This window comes from Colobus angolensis, unplaced genomic scaffold (genome assembly GCF_000951035.1).
Source record: "Colobus angolensis palliatus isolate OR3802 unplaced genomic scaffold, Cang.pa_1.0 Scaffold265, whole genome shotgun sequence".
Lineage (NCBI taxonomy): Eukaryota > Metazoa > Chordata > Mammalia > Primates > Cercopithecidae > Colobus > Colobus angolensis.
In genome coordinates, this window is record NW_012115877.1 from 356574 (window position 1) to 376742 (window position 20169).

Sequence of the window (20169 nt, forward strand, 5' to 3'; positions counted from 1 at the left end):
GCCTCAGCCTCCCGAGTAGCTGGGACTACTGGCGCCCACCACCGCGCCCGGCTAGTTTTTTGTATTTTTTTAGTAGAGACGGGGTTTCACCGTGTTAGCCAGGATGGTCTGGATCTCCTGACCTCGTGATCCGCCCGTCTCGGCCTCCAAAAGTGCTGGGATTACAGGCTTGAGCCACCGCGCCCGGCCTCCTTTCTATATTTCTAGCCAAGCTCTTGTATTCAGTTCTAGGCACTCCTTAGCTTTTTTTCTCTTTCCACTCTTAACACAGAAGTGTTTCCAATAAGAAGGCTTACTCTTCCTCTGTATTTATTGCTGATATGGTTTAAATGTTTCATCCTCCTTAAAACTCATGCTGAAATGTGACCTCTAATAGTGTAGGTGGGCCTAGGGGGAGGTGTTTGGTTCATGGGAGCAGATCCCTCATGAATGACTTGGTTCTGTCTTCAAGGTAATGAGTGAGTTCTCACTCTACAATTTCACGCAAGATGTTTGTTTAAAAGAGTTTGGCACTTTTTCTTCACTCTCTCTTGCTCCTTCTCTCACCATGTGACACGCCTGCCTTCCATTCATCTTCCATTATAATTATAAGCTTCCTGAGGGCCTCGCAAGAAGCAGAAGCTGGTACTACTAGTACAGTCTTCAGAACACATATTTTATAAGGGTAATTCATTTGATCATCGGCAAATGTTATACCTATACTCTGTGGTAGTATTTAAAGCTTTTGTATTTTTAATTTTTGTGAGTACATAGTAGGTGTATATATTTCTGGGGTTTATGAGATGTTTTGATACAGACATGCAATGTGAAATAAGCACAACATAGAGAATGGGGAAATTCATCCCCTGAAGCCTTTATTCTTTGAGTTACAAACAATCTAATAACAGTGCTTTTTTTTCCTCTGTCACCCAGGCTGAAGTACAGTCAGTGGCACAATCTCAGCTAACTGCAACCTCCATGTCTCGGGTTCAAGTGATTCTCCTCCCTCAACCTCTCAAGTAGCTGGGACTACAGGTGTACACGCACCACCATGTCCAGCTAACCAGTAATGCTCTAAGCTATTTTAAAATATAAAAAGAAACAGCATATCCAGTCATACATAAATGGCATTTAAGGTCATATAAGTTCTTGCAAAGATTATATTTCTCCAATTTTTGCTGAATCCCTTCCCGTTTTTACCAAAACTATCAGAAGTTTAAACAGTCTTTCATCAGTGTTATGAGATACTGAATGGGTTCTATGTGGAGTTTGATAAGTGCCTTGCAGAGATTTGGGGGCAATGTTTAGCTTCAGTGTTGACTTTTTGAAAAACTAATTCAAGGATGTATGTTTTGATGTCTTGTTTGTCTCAAATTATGTGCCTGTGACAAGCATAGGAATAACTGTTAAAATTGTTGTCTATTGTAATACCTTAAAGCAATTTCACTGATTTCTTGCACTGCTATGTCATCAGCTGAAGCCCTGTCACATTTTCCTTTGGCATTATGAAAGACATCCCCTTTAAAGTTAAAGAACCAATTGTCGATTGCTTGAATGTTTTTATGTTTTTCTCTCTCACCACATTCGAGATTCACATGTCAAAAAAAAAGCTCAAAGATTCCACTTAAATGGTAGTCAAAATAAAAAGCATGTTGTTTAATTTGCCCACTATTCCATAAATCCTGTGCTTGAAGCACTACCTTTTGTCAACCACTTGAAAGCAGGGAATATGAAGTGTGACTCTTGAGGATTGTGGTTCCATTTCTCCACAGACACAGCAGGATGTGTAGTTTCAAATGGGTTTCTTCCAAAGCCATATCCTCAGAGTAGGACTGTCTATGTAGTCATTCCAATAATGTTGCCATTAACTACAAGCACATCTGAAAACCCTCCTAAGGAAGTGCCATTAGATCCAGATTAATAAAATACAAGGAAAACCAGTTTAATTACTTTGTAAATGCATAACTCTTTATTTTCCCAGTGAGAGATCTTTTTAAAAAAATTCTCCTTTTTTTGCTATTCATTCTTCCATAGTCACTCTGTTCAAATGAATACTCTCAGAACTACTACTTCCTTTCTACTGCCTTCACATCAAATGTCTATACTATTTATATTGCAGACATAAAAGATAAGAGTGATGAAGCGAGCTTCATAAAATTCAACCTGATAAGCTGAGGGATTGTTTGTATTCAAATTCTTTAAAATGGTGCTGAAACAACACCCATAACATTTGAAAAAAATAAGATAAAAAGATTGTCAGAAAGAGAACATATACTTTTCTCATATTTACGATGGATAATACTTTCTGCTTCTAATGCAGATATTGTCAATTATGCTCACAGAAATCTTCTTAAAAGTTTCTAAAAAACAAATTCGTTTACAATTTTATATAGTTATATTTAGGAAAAGTGAGCTTAGGTGAACTCCACACAAATTTCCAGGTTTTATAGAATGTTTATCACCCTATAGAGTTTCTTTTTTCACCTACTTATGGGGTTTGTAGAACTTGTATCAAGCCTTAAAATATACACTTTTTTTTAGAAATAATGAACTATTTGAGTTTCCTATACTCCTTATCATCAGGATTCTCTACCTTGGAATGGTATTAGGACAACGCATCTATTTACCACTTAAGACCTTGCAGTCTGAAGCTTGACATGCCAAACCCACAACCCATAGATTTTTTGGAGAATTCCAGGCAAACCATGTTGAAATGGACTTGATCTCCTGTGGCTTAGCTTTAGTCTGTGTCTTCATCATTGAAGGGTAATTTAGTATAGACCTGATAAATGTAACAACAAAAAGAAGGGAATAACATAAGCATATATGGTGTATTACACTGGACCAATTTTGGCTAACCGCTGTTGATCCTGAGGCAAATTGCTTAACCTCTCTGAAGTTCCATTTATTCATTTGTATTGGCAATTTCCACAGGTTTATTAAGAGGGCAAGATGAGATATTATGTGTGCAAGAGTGGGAAGGGGGTGAGAGATAGAAGACTACAAATGTGGTGCAGTGTATACTGCTCGAGTAATGGCTGCACCAAAATCTCACAAATCACCACTAAAGAACTTATGTAACCAAATACCACCTGTACCCCAATAACTTATGAAAAAAAAGAAACTACTTAACAAAGTGACCATCCAGAGCACAATAGGCACCTAACACATTTTCAAAGAATGAATGAATTTCCATGCCTTTTCTTTAGTAACAGGCTTGTGGTCCTGAAATTTATGTACATGTGGCTTGAATTCTTCACACTATCTTGCCTGTTAGAAAAATTTATCGTTAGAAGGACTAGACATTTTTACTCTCACTCAGAATTTAAGGTCTTTATATGAAAGCTATTTTTTTACATGCTAGGACAAACTCACATATTTACTGTGCATTATTAACAATAACTTACTTACTGAAAAAAATTTAAGGTAAACGATTCAACTTTTATTTACATCTGTAAAAACTTGATCTAGGTTTCTTAAATAAGAAAGTGGCTTGAATTTCAAAGAGGAATCAGGTACATCTATTTTCTCTTCCTCTCTCACATTTTTCACACTCTGCCTTCACCATCACACCCCTGTTGACTGTGAATATCACACAAAAAGTACTTATTTCTGTTCTTCACAAGGTTCAATTAAAGAAATTGGTTTTCAAGTCTGGCCTTTGGGAAAAAGACAAGGAACGTAGGCAAACAAAGTCATAATTAAAGAGATATCTTAATTTTAGCCAATCATTGATGAACCACTCTCCTTGCTCATGAGGCGGGAGCGGGTCACAGAACTGCCATGGCGGGAGAGTTGGTCACGAAACTCTGAAGCCATAAAGTAATAAAGAATTGGATCCAGAAGGCAGCAGAGACTTGCAAGGCACAGGCAAAAGGGGTGGAAATACAGTGCGATTCGGACAATGGGACAACTGCTAATGATGGTTTCCTTTACCATGGTGTAAAAAATAAAGTTAATATGATAGGGAGTGAAGCAGATGAAGAAGACTGCAGCACACATGAACACCATCCGCAGTGCTTTCTGCCTCTCACTGATCCCTTGGAAAGCCATTGGTGGCTGTCTCAAGGATATAGTAGTTTTCCAGGTACACCATGCAATGATGATCACTGGGATCACAAATCCTGCAAGCTCAGCAACTGTAATCATCCCGACCAATGCAACTGCATTCATTTGCTTGTATCCAAGATCAGCAAAGCAGGACTTGTTGTTGTCTAAGTCTGTGCTTCTCAGGATGGGAAATGGCAAACAGGCAGTCCCCACAATGATCCAAATGGCAGCACTGATGCCCACATCGTACCTACGCTTCCAGTCTCTGGCCCTGAAGGGCTTGAGGAGAAAAAAGCACCTTTGAAGACTGATGCACGTCAGGAAACAAATGCTGGCATACATGTTGAGATACTTCAAGTAGAAGCAGAGCAGGCAAAGTCCTCTCTGGAAAGGCCAGTGGTGGCTGATGTAATAGTAAATCCGGAGGGGTAAAGATAGTACGTGAGCAAGGTCAGCCACAGAGAGGTTGATCATGAAAATGATGGCTTTATTTTTCTTGCTGATGAAGCGGCACAGAACCCACAAGGCTGCACTGTTAGCCAGAAGACCAGGAATGAATATGAGGATATAAGTGGTTGCATAAAGGGAGTATTGAAATTTCACATTAGTGACATTACAGTTAATCTCAGCAGTGCTGGTACTGTTGCTATGCATCTTGAATGTTTCAGTATATTTGTCAAGGTAAGCCATGGATTTATGGTTCCTGCCCAAAGTAAAACAAAATAAAGAATATACTGGTTAATTAATTCTTTAGTTAACACCGAGATCTCTCTTGTATACTTGCAGAGGCACAGACTATTAGAATTAGAAGAGACCTGTTTACATATAAAGAATTAGAGGCTCAAGGAAAATACAGTACTGATCCAAAGTCACCCAATGTAACAGCTTAGGAACCATAAAATTGTCCCACAACTGCCCCCTACTAGAGATTCTCTAAGTTGTATTTTGCAGGCAAAAGTGTCTCGAAATATTAAATCTTTTATTCTGACCACAGCAAAAACAGCATACAATTCGAGTATATTTATTTTGCCTCCGAATTCGTCTTGTCCAAAGCCCTGGTTAGATTAAATACTGCTCATCCCAATTGCCATAGTAGAAATTTAGCCTCACATTTTAGGTTTCCATGCCTGTCCTTTGTCTGCCATTTTGCTCATTGGATCCTGGCTTCTTATCTTGGAAACCCAGCACTTGAAAAATGGTCCTGCCTCCTTAATCCTGCATTGCCAGTGTCCTGGCTGATTTTCAAGACCTGAGAGTGTGACCTCATTATTCTATCGTAGTAACTTGTGACTCTAGGTTATCCTGCAGTTTGTCTTTCTCCCTAGGCTTGGGTATCCAAATTTACATAAAAAGTTTTAGTAATACATGAATTTAGAAGCTGAAATAGAGTATTTTCCTTCGTATAATCTTGGAGGGGAAAACACCAATTCTACCTCTAAGTAGAATCCTGTACTTGTGTGGCAACATTCACATGGCAAATTATCCAACAGTCACAATGAACACTGCTTTGGACACTAGCAAAACAGGGACTTTGAAACCATTTTTGAAGACAGTTTAAAGTGTAATGCTGTCTTTATTCATGAAAGTAATCGTTATGAAGAGATTCCTTCTTTTTTGGACTTCCTTAATCATATTTTATGATTTAGTATGGTTTTTATTATGTGTTATATTAAGGTATAGAGAGAGTAGAGTAATCTTTCGAGTTTATCAGAGGCTGGACATGGAATTATGCTGATCGCCTGCAGATAAGAATGGTAAGAGAGCCACAGACTACTCATTTTGCTTTAACTATCTTGTAGAATTTCAGAGTGGGGAGGACCTTTGGAAATCATCAAATTCACTCTCCACATAATACAGATAGAAGCAAGGCCCAGAGAGAGGAGTTTATTATGGCCACACAGCTGTTAATGGAAGATGTGAGACTTGAAATGGAAGGACAAGGGGCCTTGCCTCCATTCACACCCTTCCCCTCATCTTTGTTCTTCTCCCCATGACAAAGTTCACAAACATACCTTCTGTGCATATTGCAGGAATGTTTACTGTATTTCGAGCTAGAAGTGGAAAAAAAACCAATGTACTGAGGTTGTTTCTCAGAAGAGGAAGGGTTTCTGTTGTTTATTGTTTTATTTTGTTTTGTTTGAAGTAAGTTTACAAAGAACAAAGGAGTAAACTGGTTTTAGATTCTCCCCATAAGTAACAGAATGTCTTCCTATGTCATATTACATCCAGCTCCAGGAAATAGAGTTGTGCTAACAAAAACAGAGCCTCAAGTGATGAATTCACAGATAAAGGAGTGTGGATGTTATGAGCTGCTGTTACTGTAAATTATTCTTTTGCTTTCCTCCCATTCTATTCCATCTCCCAATTTGTCCTCTTATTTATGATATGTCTTAAATAGTCATGCAGTCATCTTGCTTATGTATGTGTTACTTAGAATGGAGGGTGGAAGGGACTCTCACAAGTGGAAAAGGCAGGAAATAATTATGTTGTGACCATCAAGGATGTATCCCAGAATCTGTAATGGAAGTTTTCAAGTGTATTATTTAATTTAATTTAATTTTCACAACTGTCCTAAAATGTAGGAACTATTATCACCCTATGATCTGGATGAAAAAACTGAGCTTCACAGACATTCAGTAAATTGCCTTAAGTAGCAAAGCTAGAAAAGGGTTAACGATAGGATTTACTATCACTCCTGGCTTGTTCTGAAGCCTATGGTATTTCCACTATGCCACTTTCCTCTCCCTGACTAGGAGGGGCTACTTAGTAGAATTTGGCTATCTTAACTATTACTCCACATGCCTTTGCATGCTCATAGCTTAGCTCCCACTTATAAATGAGAATACCTGGTTTTTGGTTTTCCACTCCTGTGTTACTTCACTTAGAATATTGGCCTCCAGCTCCATCCATATTGCTACAAAAGACATTATTTCAATTTCACCGTGACATGTGAAGAGCATATTGTGGCAGAACCATTCTAATCCCATAGTAGGAATTTATATAACACTGGAATTCCTCTATTTGGACAGTCAGAATAGAAATAAACATCTGTCCCTACCTATGCCACACTGTTCCCACCCTACCACCTACTTTGATTTTACTGTTGGCACTGCTTCTACTATCAACTGTTGTCCACACACAGGCTGTGAGAGAGCAAAGAAAGATCCATCAGTGCATTACAATTTCAGGAACTAAGAACTGTTCATAACCATACTCTCCTGCAGTCACACTTCCACTTTTGCACTTAAAAGAAATGGCTGTTTGTTTTAGCTTCACTGGGTGGAGAAAGTTTCACTTACAAAACAGGCACATTCTGTTCACAGCTCCCTGTTAAATAGCAGAGCCCAATTATGCCAGAACAGCAAGCTAGAGGTCAAGTTCACACCTTTTTTTTCTTTTCTTTTTCTAAATGTGGGTTCTTATGCCTCTGCAATTCACAGTTCATTGTGAGCTTAGAGATTTGCATGGCTTATTTCCAAAAACCTATTTTTTGCTTCAGGCTGAAGGGAAGGTAAGAAGGGGTTTTTTTCCCCCAGATCTTCTTAGTGACCATTAGATGTAAAATCCCCATGATGAGGAGAGGCAGAAGGTATTTATTTGGGGTTGAGCAGAAACATAGACTCTCTTGGAGGGAACATTTAGCTTGCTGTGGACAATTGTGTCATTTCTGAAATATAAGAAAGAAGAAGCTAAGAAGCGACGAACAAGAAAATCCTGGATGGAAGGACTAAAATCAGAGTATACTCCTCTCTGTTCCCTCACTCCATCTCTCTCTCTTAATGTCTGTCTCTCTTTCTCTCTCTCTCTTTCTCTCTCTCTCTTTCTCTCTCTCTCTCTCTCTCTCTCTCTCTCTCTCTCTCTCTCTCTCTCTCTGTGTGTGTGTCTTTCTCTTCCTCTCTCTGTCTATATATGAGTCTGGCTCTATTGTTGCCTATTTGTGGGCAGTTTGCTCCCTTTGTGCTGCCAATTTATCTCCCTTCCAATCTGGACATATTCTTGGTTCCTGTCTCATAGGGATGTGGGATTGGTGATTCATTCCTGAGTCTGTGCTTCCCTTTTCAGTCAGTGCCCTCACTCCCCTCCCAGACACTCAAGCTGGAAATTAGGGAGTAATTCTGACCTTTGCCACTATATTTCCTCCCATAGGCAATAAAAAACCCAGAAAACCCAGGTAATTCTTCCTTCCATGTAAAATCGTCTCTAATCTATCTCCACCTCTACTGTCACCATCCTAATACAGGCCGCTGTCATCAACCCTATTGACTATTGCAACAGCTCCCTTACTAAACTGTTTGCATTCCAGTCCTTCCCCTAAAGTTCATTCTCCATACCATGTCTAACATTAACATTAAGTATAACTACCACTTATTTAGGGTTGCCTTTTATTTACAGGTTAAACACCTTATTCATTATCTCCTTCATCCTCACAGGAGCCCTGTGATTATTTCCACATTGCAAATGAGAAAATTGAGACTCAAAGAGGTTAAGTAAGTTGTGCTCATGTCACAAAATTCACATGTCTGGTTCCTTTTAACCTCAGTCTGTGGGTCTGAGAGACCTTAACCACCCACTCAATCTAGGTAATCCTATACATCATTACACACTCTCACACTCTCTGCTCTTTCTCTTTGTAGTATCAACATTTGCAATTTGGGCTTTTTTTATTTGTTTATTGGTTATTAATCTCACTGTGCTGTTGAGTCCATCAGTGCCACAAAAAGATCTCCTTTGTTCATCACCATATGGCCAAGACCCAGCCTAGTAAGCATTCAAAGAACCTATAAAAAGTATAATTGAACTGAACTGCTTACACAGTAGTTCAAAATTTCTGTTTAGAAGTATTAAGCACAAATTAAAAACCTTGATATATCAACTAATACATTTCTGATGCCTACTATTTCCCTAAAATGTTGTCTTCTGACTTGGGCTGCTCCTATCAATATTCCCTGCACCTATTCTTTTCACCTCAGGAAAGCAATACTGGTAGAGGCCTGAGAAAAGAGAAAATAAATCATTTAGAAATCACAGGTGGTCAGACATATCCTATGGGTAGAAACTACCACAATCCAAGGTCTCAGGGTAACATCAATACTATTATCTGGACCTCAGGTAAAGGATAGTTTTATGATTTGCTTTCATAGTTATCTCAACCTTTTATTTTGGTTGGTTGTCATTCTGTGAAGGAAATCAGAAAATGACTTGTTATCTACCTACACATGGGACCTGAAATGGGAGTGAGGAGGCTGCATCATATAGTCGCTAAAGCTCTCTACACTTTAAAAGAAAACATAAAGGGAAATAATTCTATTTACTTTTTTCCATGGCTTTTTGAGGACTTTGGCTGCTTTAAAGCCCACACTCAATCAGCATATATTCAATAAGCCTTATCTTATTAACTATTTGCTAGGTTCTATGGAGAATATAGAATCATACACAACGATCTGTGTCCCTGAGAAACTTCCTGTCTTTTAAAAGTGAAGGAAATAAAAATATTTTATCCTAAAATATATTTACTTAAAATATTTTGAAATGATTGCCTCAGGGCTCACAGACTGAGGTGGGGAATATTTGCATCTGCAAAGAATCTCCATTAATGCAACCATGTCTCTCCCATTCTATGCTTTTCTCAGATCCAGGAGAGATTGAGTCTGACATCTTTAAAAGTCGGAAAAGAAACATTTACCATCTATTCTCTCTGACAGAGGTTTCATCTATAACAAGGCCAACTCTGTCACCAAGCCTCTTACTTTCTTCCTCCAATAACTTGTCTTGCTACTAAAAACTGTTTTTGAACATACTCTGAGTCTACATTTATTCTGTAATTTCAAGATAGTATATAAGCTTTTCTTACCTATTGGGAAATTGAGTCTTCATTCTGAAGGTTCCTATGTATATACCTTAGATAAATTTGTATTCCTTATCTCATATTAATCAATCTGCCTCATGCCAGTGATTTTGTAGCAAACCTTGAGAGGGCCAAGGGCCTATACCCCTACAGGGGTAACATTTAAAAATCTCTAACATCACAATCAGTGAATAGCAACAATTGAAGTGAATGGCACAGGTGATGAGAATCCCTCATGTTGGCACAGCATCATTCCTGTGAATTAAGTAGGAGAGATACTAGTCCTATTTTAGCTGCTAAAGATAATATATAGGATTTAAATAGAACAATGGATAACTCAGGAAAAGTGAGGTAAATTTTAACTTTATCTCTTCCCTCACCACCATCTTTATTTTTCTCTCCAACCCTGTTCCCATTTTCTGCCACTGATGGAGAGAAAAATAAAGATGGTGGTTGGGGAAGAGATAAAGTTAATCTCATTTTGTCTGAATTATCCATTGTTCTTTTTAAATCCTAGCAACCTTTCAAAGCTAAGGTCAAGTTCCAGCTCTTCAAAAATTCTCCATAAGCATGACCGTTTTTACTGGTTATTATCAATATATTTCATCTGAATTTTAACAGTTTGTGATTTCATCCAAGTATAAGTTCTGCTATGTGGGTGTCCTATATGCTAATGGCAAAGGATAATGGAGTAGAATGGGAAATTCCAGAGAAAAATAATACATGGTTGTTGCCTTCAATAAATTTACAGTCACATGGGATAGCCATAAGTTAACTAACCATAACAGATTTCAGAAACATTTCATGAAAGAGGTAACAAAGACATTTCTGTGGAAGCAGAAGTAAAGTCTGCATAGAACAAAAAGATTGGAAGTCAATTTTTTAATAAGTAGTTTAGGGAATGGGTAGGATTTTGGAGAAGAAAAGATGAGAAAGATTTCCAGCAATGGATAAATAACATCCAAGGGTCACAAAATATAAAAACGAATGATATATTGAAAGGAATAATAATAATTCTATCCCAACTGGTGAATAGGATAACATGGTGGAGAGGGTGGAATGGGAGGTATGAATCAAGAAAGGTAGTAAAAGGGAAAAGATACTATAAAGGTAGATGGGACCAGGTCATGAAAGACTTTTAATGCACTTCATGAGGAATCATCGAAGGATTCTGTAAAGAGATGCGATATCACCATACTTGTGTTTTAGAAAGGTCGGGCTGCTGGCCAGGTGTGGTGGCTCACACCTATAAACCCAGCACATTGGGATGCCCAGGTGGGTGGATCGCTTGAGCTCAGGAGTTTGAGACCAGCCTGGGTAACATGGCGAAACTTCATCTCTACAAGAAAATATAAAAATTAAGTGCGGTGGCGCACCTATGTGGTCCCAGCCACTCGGGAGGCTGAGGTGGGAGGATTGCTTGAGCCAGGGAGGCAGATGTTGCAGTGAGTTGAGATTGCACCACTACACTCCAGCCTGGGTGACAGAGAAAAACCCTGTCTCAAAAATAAATAATACTTTAAAAATGAATAAATAAAAAATAGAAAGGTCACGCTGGCAGCCAAGTGGAAGACGAATTGAAGAAATGGACACAGGGAATCCAAATTGCTTTGGGAGTATATAGGAAGACCAACAGTTGAGGTTTGCCTGTGACTGAGGGTTTTTTGGGACATAGTATTTTTGGTACTAAAGCTGTGACAGTCCAAAGCAAAGGGAATAGTTGGTCACCCTATTATATTAGAATTTAAAGTAAAAGTCAGATATGGAATTGAGCAATTTTCAAGACTGCTTGAGGAGTCAAAGATGATTTCATTTATAAAACATGTTTAAAAAAAGGTATCACAGTTTTGCACTTTTCCAAAGCAACTTCATATGCAGCAACTAACAGCATTCATTTCTGCTGATAATCTGAATCCATTCACCTACTTCTTATTCCAGTATTTTTCAGTGTTGTACTATCTGCCAACCCTCATCAATTCCTAATTCTTCAAATGGTTTTCTTTCTCTAACATAATGACTGAGCTTCACTACAAATTGCGCTATACTAACTTGCACCATACATTTCCAGAAACCTTCAATATCTAAATACCTCAATTTCTCCTAGTCTCACATAGCATACCCCCTCACCTTATTTTCTCCTGTGTCTAACTCAGATTAAATAGTTGGCCAAATTATCCACTCTTACACAAGAATATTCAACTTCTTTGTTCTTCATTATTCTGCTGTACCAGCCTGACAAGGTCCTAATCCCAGGTTAAGTCCACAACACATTTTCTTTCTTACTATCCAAGTGTCTCAATTATCCCATTGAAATACTAGTGTGTATTTGAAATGGCACAAGTAGAAATTAATGACCTCCAGTCTAAGATTATTTTCCTCTACTCTTTTTTCATGAACCTGATTAGTATCTTCTCCTATTCTCATGGTGGCTAATCAGTTCCTTTACTATTCTGCTAAAGCTTCTTCCTCTTTCTCCTGCTCCCCATCCTCCAGTTTTCTCAGAAGACTATTTGTTTTAGCCCTTAGCTCAAAGAGTAAATTGAGATTATTAGGTGAGAAGAAATCAGCTTCATCTATTGTCCTTTCCCAACACACATAATTTTACTTATAGCTGCAATCTTTTTACTCCCCAACACAGCAGTCCTTCCTGTTGCTCAAGATGAATTATCACACTCTTCTTACCTCCCTCAGGATTCTCTTTCATTGATTGTTCCCTTTCACTCCTAGAAAATCGTAGTTTTCTACACTCTTAGCTAGATCTTTGTCATCAAGTTTCTTCTCCAACTCCCAAAGTAATTTTCTTGTCTACGCACCTTATTGTAGCTCTTTGTTGCCTTCCTGTCCTTCTATCCATAGTAGTTTACACCAGTTTTTTTCTTTTGCTCACCCTATATTCATTCCTTAATGCACTTCAAGGTGGAATACATATCTCCACAACCTCATTTCAGTCAGTACTTCTGTGGTTGTGAATTAACCAGAAAGAGGTGAGAATAGAACTCCCAGTGCCTCCAATATCAGCGTTACAGATGTAATTACTCTTGGTACCTCTAGTTTGAAGTGCTCTGTCCAGGGTACATGCTTCCTATTCCAAAGGTCAGCACCATTAAAAGAGATGCCTTTTCCCTTGAAAGAAGGGTTTGTGGGTGAGTGCCAAATCCTGAAGGGAATGACCAGCATAGAGTTTGAATCTAATAAGAAAAGCAGAAAAATCAGCCACCATCTCTGAAATAACAGGATTCACTTACAAAATGTGTCTCTAAATACTATACAGCCATAAAAAGAATGAGATCATTTCCTTTGCAGGGACATGGAAGGAACTGGAAGTCATTATCCTCAGCAAGCTAATGCAGGAATTGAAAACCAAACACCACATGTTCTCACTTATAAATGGGAGCTGAATTATGAGAACACATGGACACATGGAGAGAAACAAACACTGGAGTCTGTTGGGGGCTGTTGGGTGAGAGAGAGCATCAGGAAGAATAGCTAATGGATGCTGGACTCAATAACTAGGTGATGGGATGATCTTTTCAGCAAATGACCATGACACACATTTACCTATGTCACAACCCTGCACATCCTGTGCATGTATCCCTAAACTTAAAATAAAAGTTGAAGAAAAAAAAAGGAAAGAAAAACAAAGATCAAAGTATGTCTCTAAAGATATTCCTGTTAATAAAAATGGTACAATGTCATGACTAAAACTCCATCATATTCCTTTTTTACCTGGAGCCCAATTCAGAGGTCAATATTTTACTTCTGTCTCAATATCTCATCTCAACTCCCATTTTTTCCTTATATCAGGCAACCCTACTCTCACTCCTCTCTTCTTCGAACTCCTACTGAATTTGTAGGCTGCACTGTGAGAAGGTAAGACTACAGAGCATAGGCACATATTAACAGAGCCTTAGGCATTTTTGCTTGTAAAGTTTCTCCCATGAACCACTCTCCCAAACAACAGCCATAATCTTTCTCCTTTCTGCTACTGAAGAAAATGTGGTCAAAGCAAGAATAATAAGGTTTTGGTCTAAGAAATCTGAACACCTAAGAGCTTAAAAGCAGGCAATCCAGCTTTCTATTTGAAATCCAACAGGAATCCCTTAAGCTTAATTAGGAATTTGGTCACTGAAAACTTTATTTTGTGGAAATAACTAAATGTTTTCTCACAATACAAACATGTGGCAGGTCTTTAAATGTGATTCATTGGAGCTGAGTCCAAAACCTTACTAGATACTAGTACCATCTACCCCAAAGCAGCTGCTCTTTCCAACCAACTAGCTCAGCGTTGTGGTTTTCACAAAGTTACAGCCAAAGTGAGCTTATATTATTATGGCATCAGAATTTATATTAGTTTCCTAAGTCCCAGTGAAGAAATTTCCACATCCTGTCAGTAACTAGCTAAGTGCTATTCACATGTTACCTCTAATCTTTGTAAGAATTCTGAGTTAATTATTACTATAATCCTTTACATATTAGAAAATGGAGTCTCAGCAGGAGTAAGTGACTTTCTGCAAGTCGGAGTCATTATGATTTCAGCTGTAATAAGGCTTTTCATAAGCACAGAAAGCTGAAGTTATTTTTAACTGAATAACTTATTATATGGACAGAAACATATTTTAAAGTGGTATTTCTGTGGATAAGACTGTTCCTCAGAGATAAAAAAAAAAAAAGCTATCGTTTTCGGTTCTAGTTCTAGCAGTTTTATGCATATGCACTACGCATATAAGGCAAATTGCTGCCCACAAGGTGTCAGGATAGGGTTACATCAAAACCAACGTTCTTTATGGAGTTGTGCTTATGAATTCAAATTATAACAAATCTGCAGATAGAAGTACTGGAAGAATTTCTTTACAACAGGAAAGATCTGAGTAGGACAAGACTTGCTGTAAGATAGAGAAGACTCAAAAGCAGTAGAATTTTTAGAAAAGTGTACTGGATTTGTAGCTAAGATACTTGGATTTCAGTAATATTTAAATACTCTTTGTGCTGTTCTGATATGCTCTTTCCCTTCTGTGAGTTTCATTTCCTCATTATTAAAATAACATGATTTAAACTAGATGACCTTTAACTCCCTTCTAGCTCTCATTTGGCATGATTTCATGAGCATTCCCCCTCTGAACCCTGCCCCTAACTAATACCATTACCATTGCGACTGCTGCCACTTACGCAGCTGGTACCAACTCCATAAATCTTCGCTCTCAATCTTCCCCGTCTTTTCACCCCTCATCAGTAAGTCACTGGCACCACTAAGTAAACATGTTTATCAAATTTACCTCTCCATTTTATTTGATGCTGAGGCCTGTCTGTGGGCTTGTCATCCTGGGAGGAGAAGAAATAATTAAACAGAAAAAAGTTGCTGATGGGGGCCCCTCCCACTCTCTAGAGGACAACTTTTAAATGTCATCTGGGAACTTAACTTGCTTTGCTTCATCTTATATTTTTCTTTTATTTTTGACCACTAAATTTCACATGAATTATCCAAAACAATCTGATCTCCATGACCCCGGTGTTCTTCATTCGGCCGCTTACAACCAGAACCAAAGAGTAGCAGCTAGAATTGGAAACTCTGCTGTTTCCTGAATAAATCTGTATCAACTCCAAATAAGCCTGTTTGGCATCCAAAACACACAAATTTGGACACATTCTGCAAGTATAGACATTTCCCTCTGTTAGAGGAAGTGAAAATTATTTTTATCCTTAAAATGAATTAAAGCAATTAGACCACTACCAAGCAACAACTTGAAGTTTGAATCTGAACTTTTATGCATGAATCTGTATTGGATTTTCAATCATTTAGGAAGGTGGCCTAGTTAGATATCATTTTTGCAGTTGTGGCAGCATTTTATGGGTGGAAATAATCATATTCTTTGGGAAGACCTGGTACCATATCATGTCTCAGTTGTTGGTTCTCTAGCCTGAAACAATTCACTTCATATCCCCAGGCTTCAGTTTCCTCTTTCATAAAATTAGAATAGTTTCTGCCACATAATTTGTTTTAAACATTAAAGAAAAATGTGTGTGAAAATAATAATCTGAGCAAACAGACAACTCCCAGAATGGGAGAAAATATTTGCAGACTATGCATCTGACAAAGGACTAGAAACTAGAATCTACAAGGAACTCAAACAAGTAAGCAATAGAAAAAGAAATAGTGTCGTTATAAACTGCTCAAAGGACATAAATAGAGATTCCTCAAAAGAAGATATACAAATGGCCAACAAACATGAAAAAATGCTCGACATCTCTAATCATCAGATAAATGCAAATTAAATCCAGAATAAAATAGCACCTTACTGCAAATGGCTATTATTAAAAAGCCAAGAAAAATAGATGCTGGTATGTATGTGGATAAAAGAGAATGCTTGTACACTGCTGGTGGGAATGTAATTACTACAATTTCTATAGAAAACAGTATGGAGATTCCTCAAAGAGCTACAAGTAAATCTACCATTTGATACAGCAATCCTACTAATCACAATTGCAAAGATGTGTAATGAATCTATGTGCCAATTGACTAATGAGTAGATAAAGTAAATGTGGTGTATATACACTATGGAATACTCCTCTGCCATAAAAAGGATCGCAATAATGTATTTTGCAGTAACTTGGGTGGAGCTGGAGTCCACTATTCTAAGTAAAATAACACAGGAGTGAAAAATAATAATAAAAAAATGATGTTCCCACTTATAAGTGACAGATAAGCTATGATTATGCAAAGGTATACAGAGTGATATAATGGAATCTAGAGACTCAGAAGGGGGAGGGTGAGACAGGCTAGGCATAAAAGTATTACACATTGGGTACAATGTACAATACTCGGGTGATGGGTGCACTAAAAATCTCAGAATTTACTGCTATATAATTTATCCATGCAACAGAATAAACACTTGTAGTTCAAGAAAATACTGAAATAAACATTAAAAAAAGAAAATGTGTGTAAAAGTACCTGTTTTCATGTCTGATACCCAGTAAGCATTAAATAAATGTGAGTTCATTTCCTCTTTATTTGTACACAGAGTGATCTCCAGGGGCCTTTGGTTGGATCCTATACATTTCTTGATTTAGAAAATCCCTTAAGAAGTGTAGTTGTAGCAGAGGACTAGAATATCTAGAGCAGTAATTTTTTAAGTGAAAGGGTAGAAAATAAGTGTTACTTGAAAAAACGTATTCCTTATTATAACAAATATATTTGGAAAACAAAATAAAAAATGTCATTATTGTTTCTACAATAAAAATTGTGAAAGTACAGATCTACAAAATCTTCTTAGCTGTTGGGCATTTAATACTTGGAAAATGTCAATGTGATGGAGCAGATTTTTCTACAAGTCCGCGATCTGGTTCCTAGGAAGGCAAGTTCACAGTAACCTTGTAGTGAAATGCTTATGTTTCTCAAAGGGAACCTTGGTTTTAAAAGATTGAGAAATGCCGATTGAGTGTCACTGTCACTGTGGAAATCAGATTTCAGAAAGTTTTATCTTTTTTCTTGCATTTTCTCATTTTTTAAAAAGGGAAATTGCTTACAAAGCGTTTGCTTGTGGTCTAAAAGTTGAAGCTCTCATGATGACATTACCTGAAAGAAATATAATGCCAATTGGGAAAGGATACTCAGTTCTCTTGGAGATCTGAACTACACTTCCAGAAGGTCCTCTCTAGATAGATTTCCCTATTAAGATCCCATTATTCACCACTCCATAACATTTAACTCTTCTTAGGTATCTAACAGTCTAAATCAAATCATTGGATTACTAGGAAGGAAATTAGAAACCATCTATTCCAAGCCCTCTCTCATTATAATAGATGAGATTATTGAGACCCACAGAAATGAAACAACTCACCAAGGGCCACACCAGTCATTGGTAGATCTTGAACTATAACATAGACTTCTGACTCCTTGTGTATTGATATATCTATTTTATCACTCTACCTGTGATGTATATGAATTGATACTAGGAGAAAACTTCCCCACAAAATATACTGATCTGAAGAATTAATAAATCTTTTTGCCAAAAGCTTTTAAAATAAATCATAGACCCCCGGGAAGTCATTGCCCTGATTGTGAGAACTTTTAGAAAGTCTTGTTTTACTATAAACAGCTCTGTTCTCTTTGCTTGAGCCATTACAGAGAGCTATAGTATAGATAGGCTGCCCCCCCCCCCGCTTTTTTGTTGTTGTTGTTGTTGTTTTGTTTTTGTTTTTTGAGACAGAGTCTTGCTCTGTCTCCCAGGCTGGAGTACAATGGCACAATCTCGGCTCACTGCAACCTCCACCTCCTGGGTTCAAGCGATTCTCCTGCCTCATCCTGCCTAGTAGCTGGGATTAGAGGCGCCTGCCACCGTGTCCAGGTAATTTTTGTATTTTTTAGTAGAGACGGGGTTTCGCCATGTTGACCAGGCTGGTCTCAAATTCCTGACCTCAGGTGATCCACCTGTCTCGGCCTCCCAAAGTGCTGGAATTACAACATGAGCCACCAAGCCCAGCAGGCTGGCCTGTCTTTTGAAACCCCAACTCACTTACTTCAAACCAAAACAACCCAGAAATATGTTTATTCAATTGGTGTCTTCCGATTTGAGTAGTCTGTACAACTTGAACTCTACAACTTTCCCAGTTGAGCCCCAAAATAAACTGCATTTGGCCAGAGAATCTGTGTTCAACAGGAACTATTGCAAAAGCAATTGACCCAAATGTGTGATCTGATTCTGACTATAGTTTACACCATTTTCTACCTCAGTATACCTGCATGTCACCTACTTTCATAAGTGATTAATTTTACTGTGCTGCAATTGCTAAGAGATAGATTCTCCAATTAATAGACATCATAATGACTCCACACATCCATTTGAACAACTGAAATAAAAATATTCTCACTTTCAGGATTCTTGGAACTCCTGGAAAGCACAGCCAAATCTGATATCATTCTATCTGGACTTATCCTGGTTCCAATTGATTTGGCACAGTCTCCCTTCAGGGACTCCTTAGCTGAAAGTCTCCTTTTGTTTTAGTTATCTTATCTCAGAAGGAGAGAGGTGCTAGTATTCAGAGTAATAGCAATAATAACTGAAAAAAAGAGTGCCTCACTCATGGGCTCTGCTATCCAGTAAGGCTGAACTTCAGTCAAAAAGTATCTTTCAAAGGATCAAGGAATCACTCTGACCAGACTCTGAAGTCATCTGGGATATTTTCTCCTTTCCTATGACAGGGTCACAAATAAATTTACAGTATTCTCTGGGAGATGCAAACTGCTGTAGGGGAAAGGGAACATGAGTTTGAAGACACAGGTCCTAGACCCACCTATACCACTAACAAGCTGAGTGAACCAAGGTGTCTTCACTGTCTCTCAGTTACCCTGACTGTATTGTGAGGGATTTGGATCTCTACAGGCCCTTTCAGCCCCCAGAATCTAGTATCCTACTTTTTACTATTTGTCTCAGTATCTCTGAAAGCTAAATTTTCCAAAGCAAGGATTTTATACCTAAAAATTTTTCTTCATTATGCAACTAGATAAATTATACACCATAAAAAATTAAATTTACTTTTATTGGCTGAATATGTCAAGTTGTCCTAATGAGTCTCACTGAATATACTCATCTTACCACTTTGTGCCATCTTCCCTGGTCCCACTCTATAAAGAGCGCTCATCAAAGAGTGAGCTGCATCACAGACTCCACGCTCCTGGCATAATGAAGAAGACTGATGGCATTAACGCTAACTCTGGACTCTGGTCAAATTCAACGGTAATTATCTTTGCTGCTGTTGTAAGACGTCTGAGATGAGAAACCAGTGACAATTTTAATACAGACACTGGCCCCACATACACCTCTGTTCTGATCTTTGTGATCACACCAATCTTCCCACATGAAACCACCAATCCCCAGGTGCTAGGCATTAACTTACCCTGGAGCTTAGCTGGGATAAGCGCCCTTGTTTCTTTGCAGGGAGCAAAGGGTAAAAAGCTTTACTCTGGCGGCGTGGATCCTGCTGATAACTGACACATTTGTTGTTGAAAGAGGAAGTTGAGTTTATCTGGTGTCTCACCACAGAAACCTTATTTGCACAAATGAAAGGTAAGTCCCTTGAGCAAATGACGTTACTCAAACGTTTTTTTTATTTAATTGGTGCAGAGAAATTCAAATAGCAGAGAGTCAGAGGCTATGCGTACTAACACAATGGCTGTATAACAGCCTTCCTCACTCTATCTCCTTCCTTGAAAACCAGCATATCTAGATTTTCACTGATTCCAGTAGGTTCCACGGTAAGATGAAATTTTCAGGCAAATCTAAAGATTGTTTACCTAGTAA

At 38.1% G+C, this 20169-nt stretch overlaps 1 protein-coding gene across 5 annotated transcripts; it reads right to left on the bottom strand.

Moving 5' to 3' along the window:
- Positions 1–3230: 3230 nt before the first annotated feature.
- On the bottom strand, positions 3231–19929 carry LOC105515606 (putative P2Y purinoceptor 10). Of its 5 annotated transcripts, none has more exons than XM_011947420.1 (4): positions 19766–19864; positions 19465–19543; positions 17396–17444; positions 3231–4732 (listed from the first exon to the last, which is right to left on the bottom strand). In XM_011947420.1, exons 2-4 carry the CDS (start codon positions 19508–19510, stop codon positions 3700–3702), a joined length of 1128 nt encoding a protein of 375 aa, XP_011802810.1. In that variant the 5' UTR covers positions 19511–19543; positions 19766–19864; the 3' UTR covers positions 3231–3699. The 5 variants fall into 5 exon arrangements, with proteins under 5 accessions (XP_011802810.1, XP_011802814.1, XP_011802811.1 ...); XM_011947422.1 differs by lacking the exon at positions 19465–19543 and adding an exon at positions 12920–13062 and having other exon boundaries at positions 3298–4732; positions 19766–19929; XM_011947424.1 differs by lacking the exons at positions 17396–17444; positions 19465–19543 and adding an exon at positions 12920–13062 and having other exon boundaries at positions 19766–19926.
- Between the last annotated feature and the right edge of the window lie 240 nt (positions 19930–20169).

Coding starts and splice junctions, on each gene's coding strand:
- LOC105515606 (XM_011947420.1), bottom strand. CDS start 19,510: ATGAGCGCTCTTTATAGAGTGGGACCAGGGAAGATGGCACAAAGTG. Junction 17,445..19,464: donor AGGGAAGATGGCACAAAGTG/GTAAGATGAGTA, acceptor TATTTCTTTCAG/GTAATGTCATCATGAGAGCT. Junction 4,733..17,395: donor AGACCACAAGCAAACGCTTT/GTAAGCAATTTC, acceptor TACTTTGGGCAG/GAACCATAAATCCATGGCTT.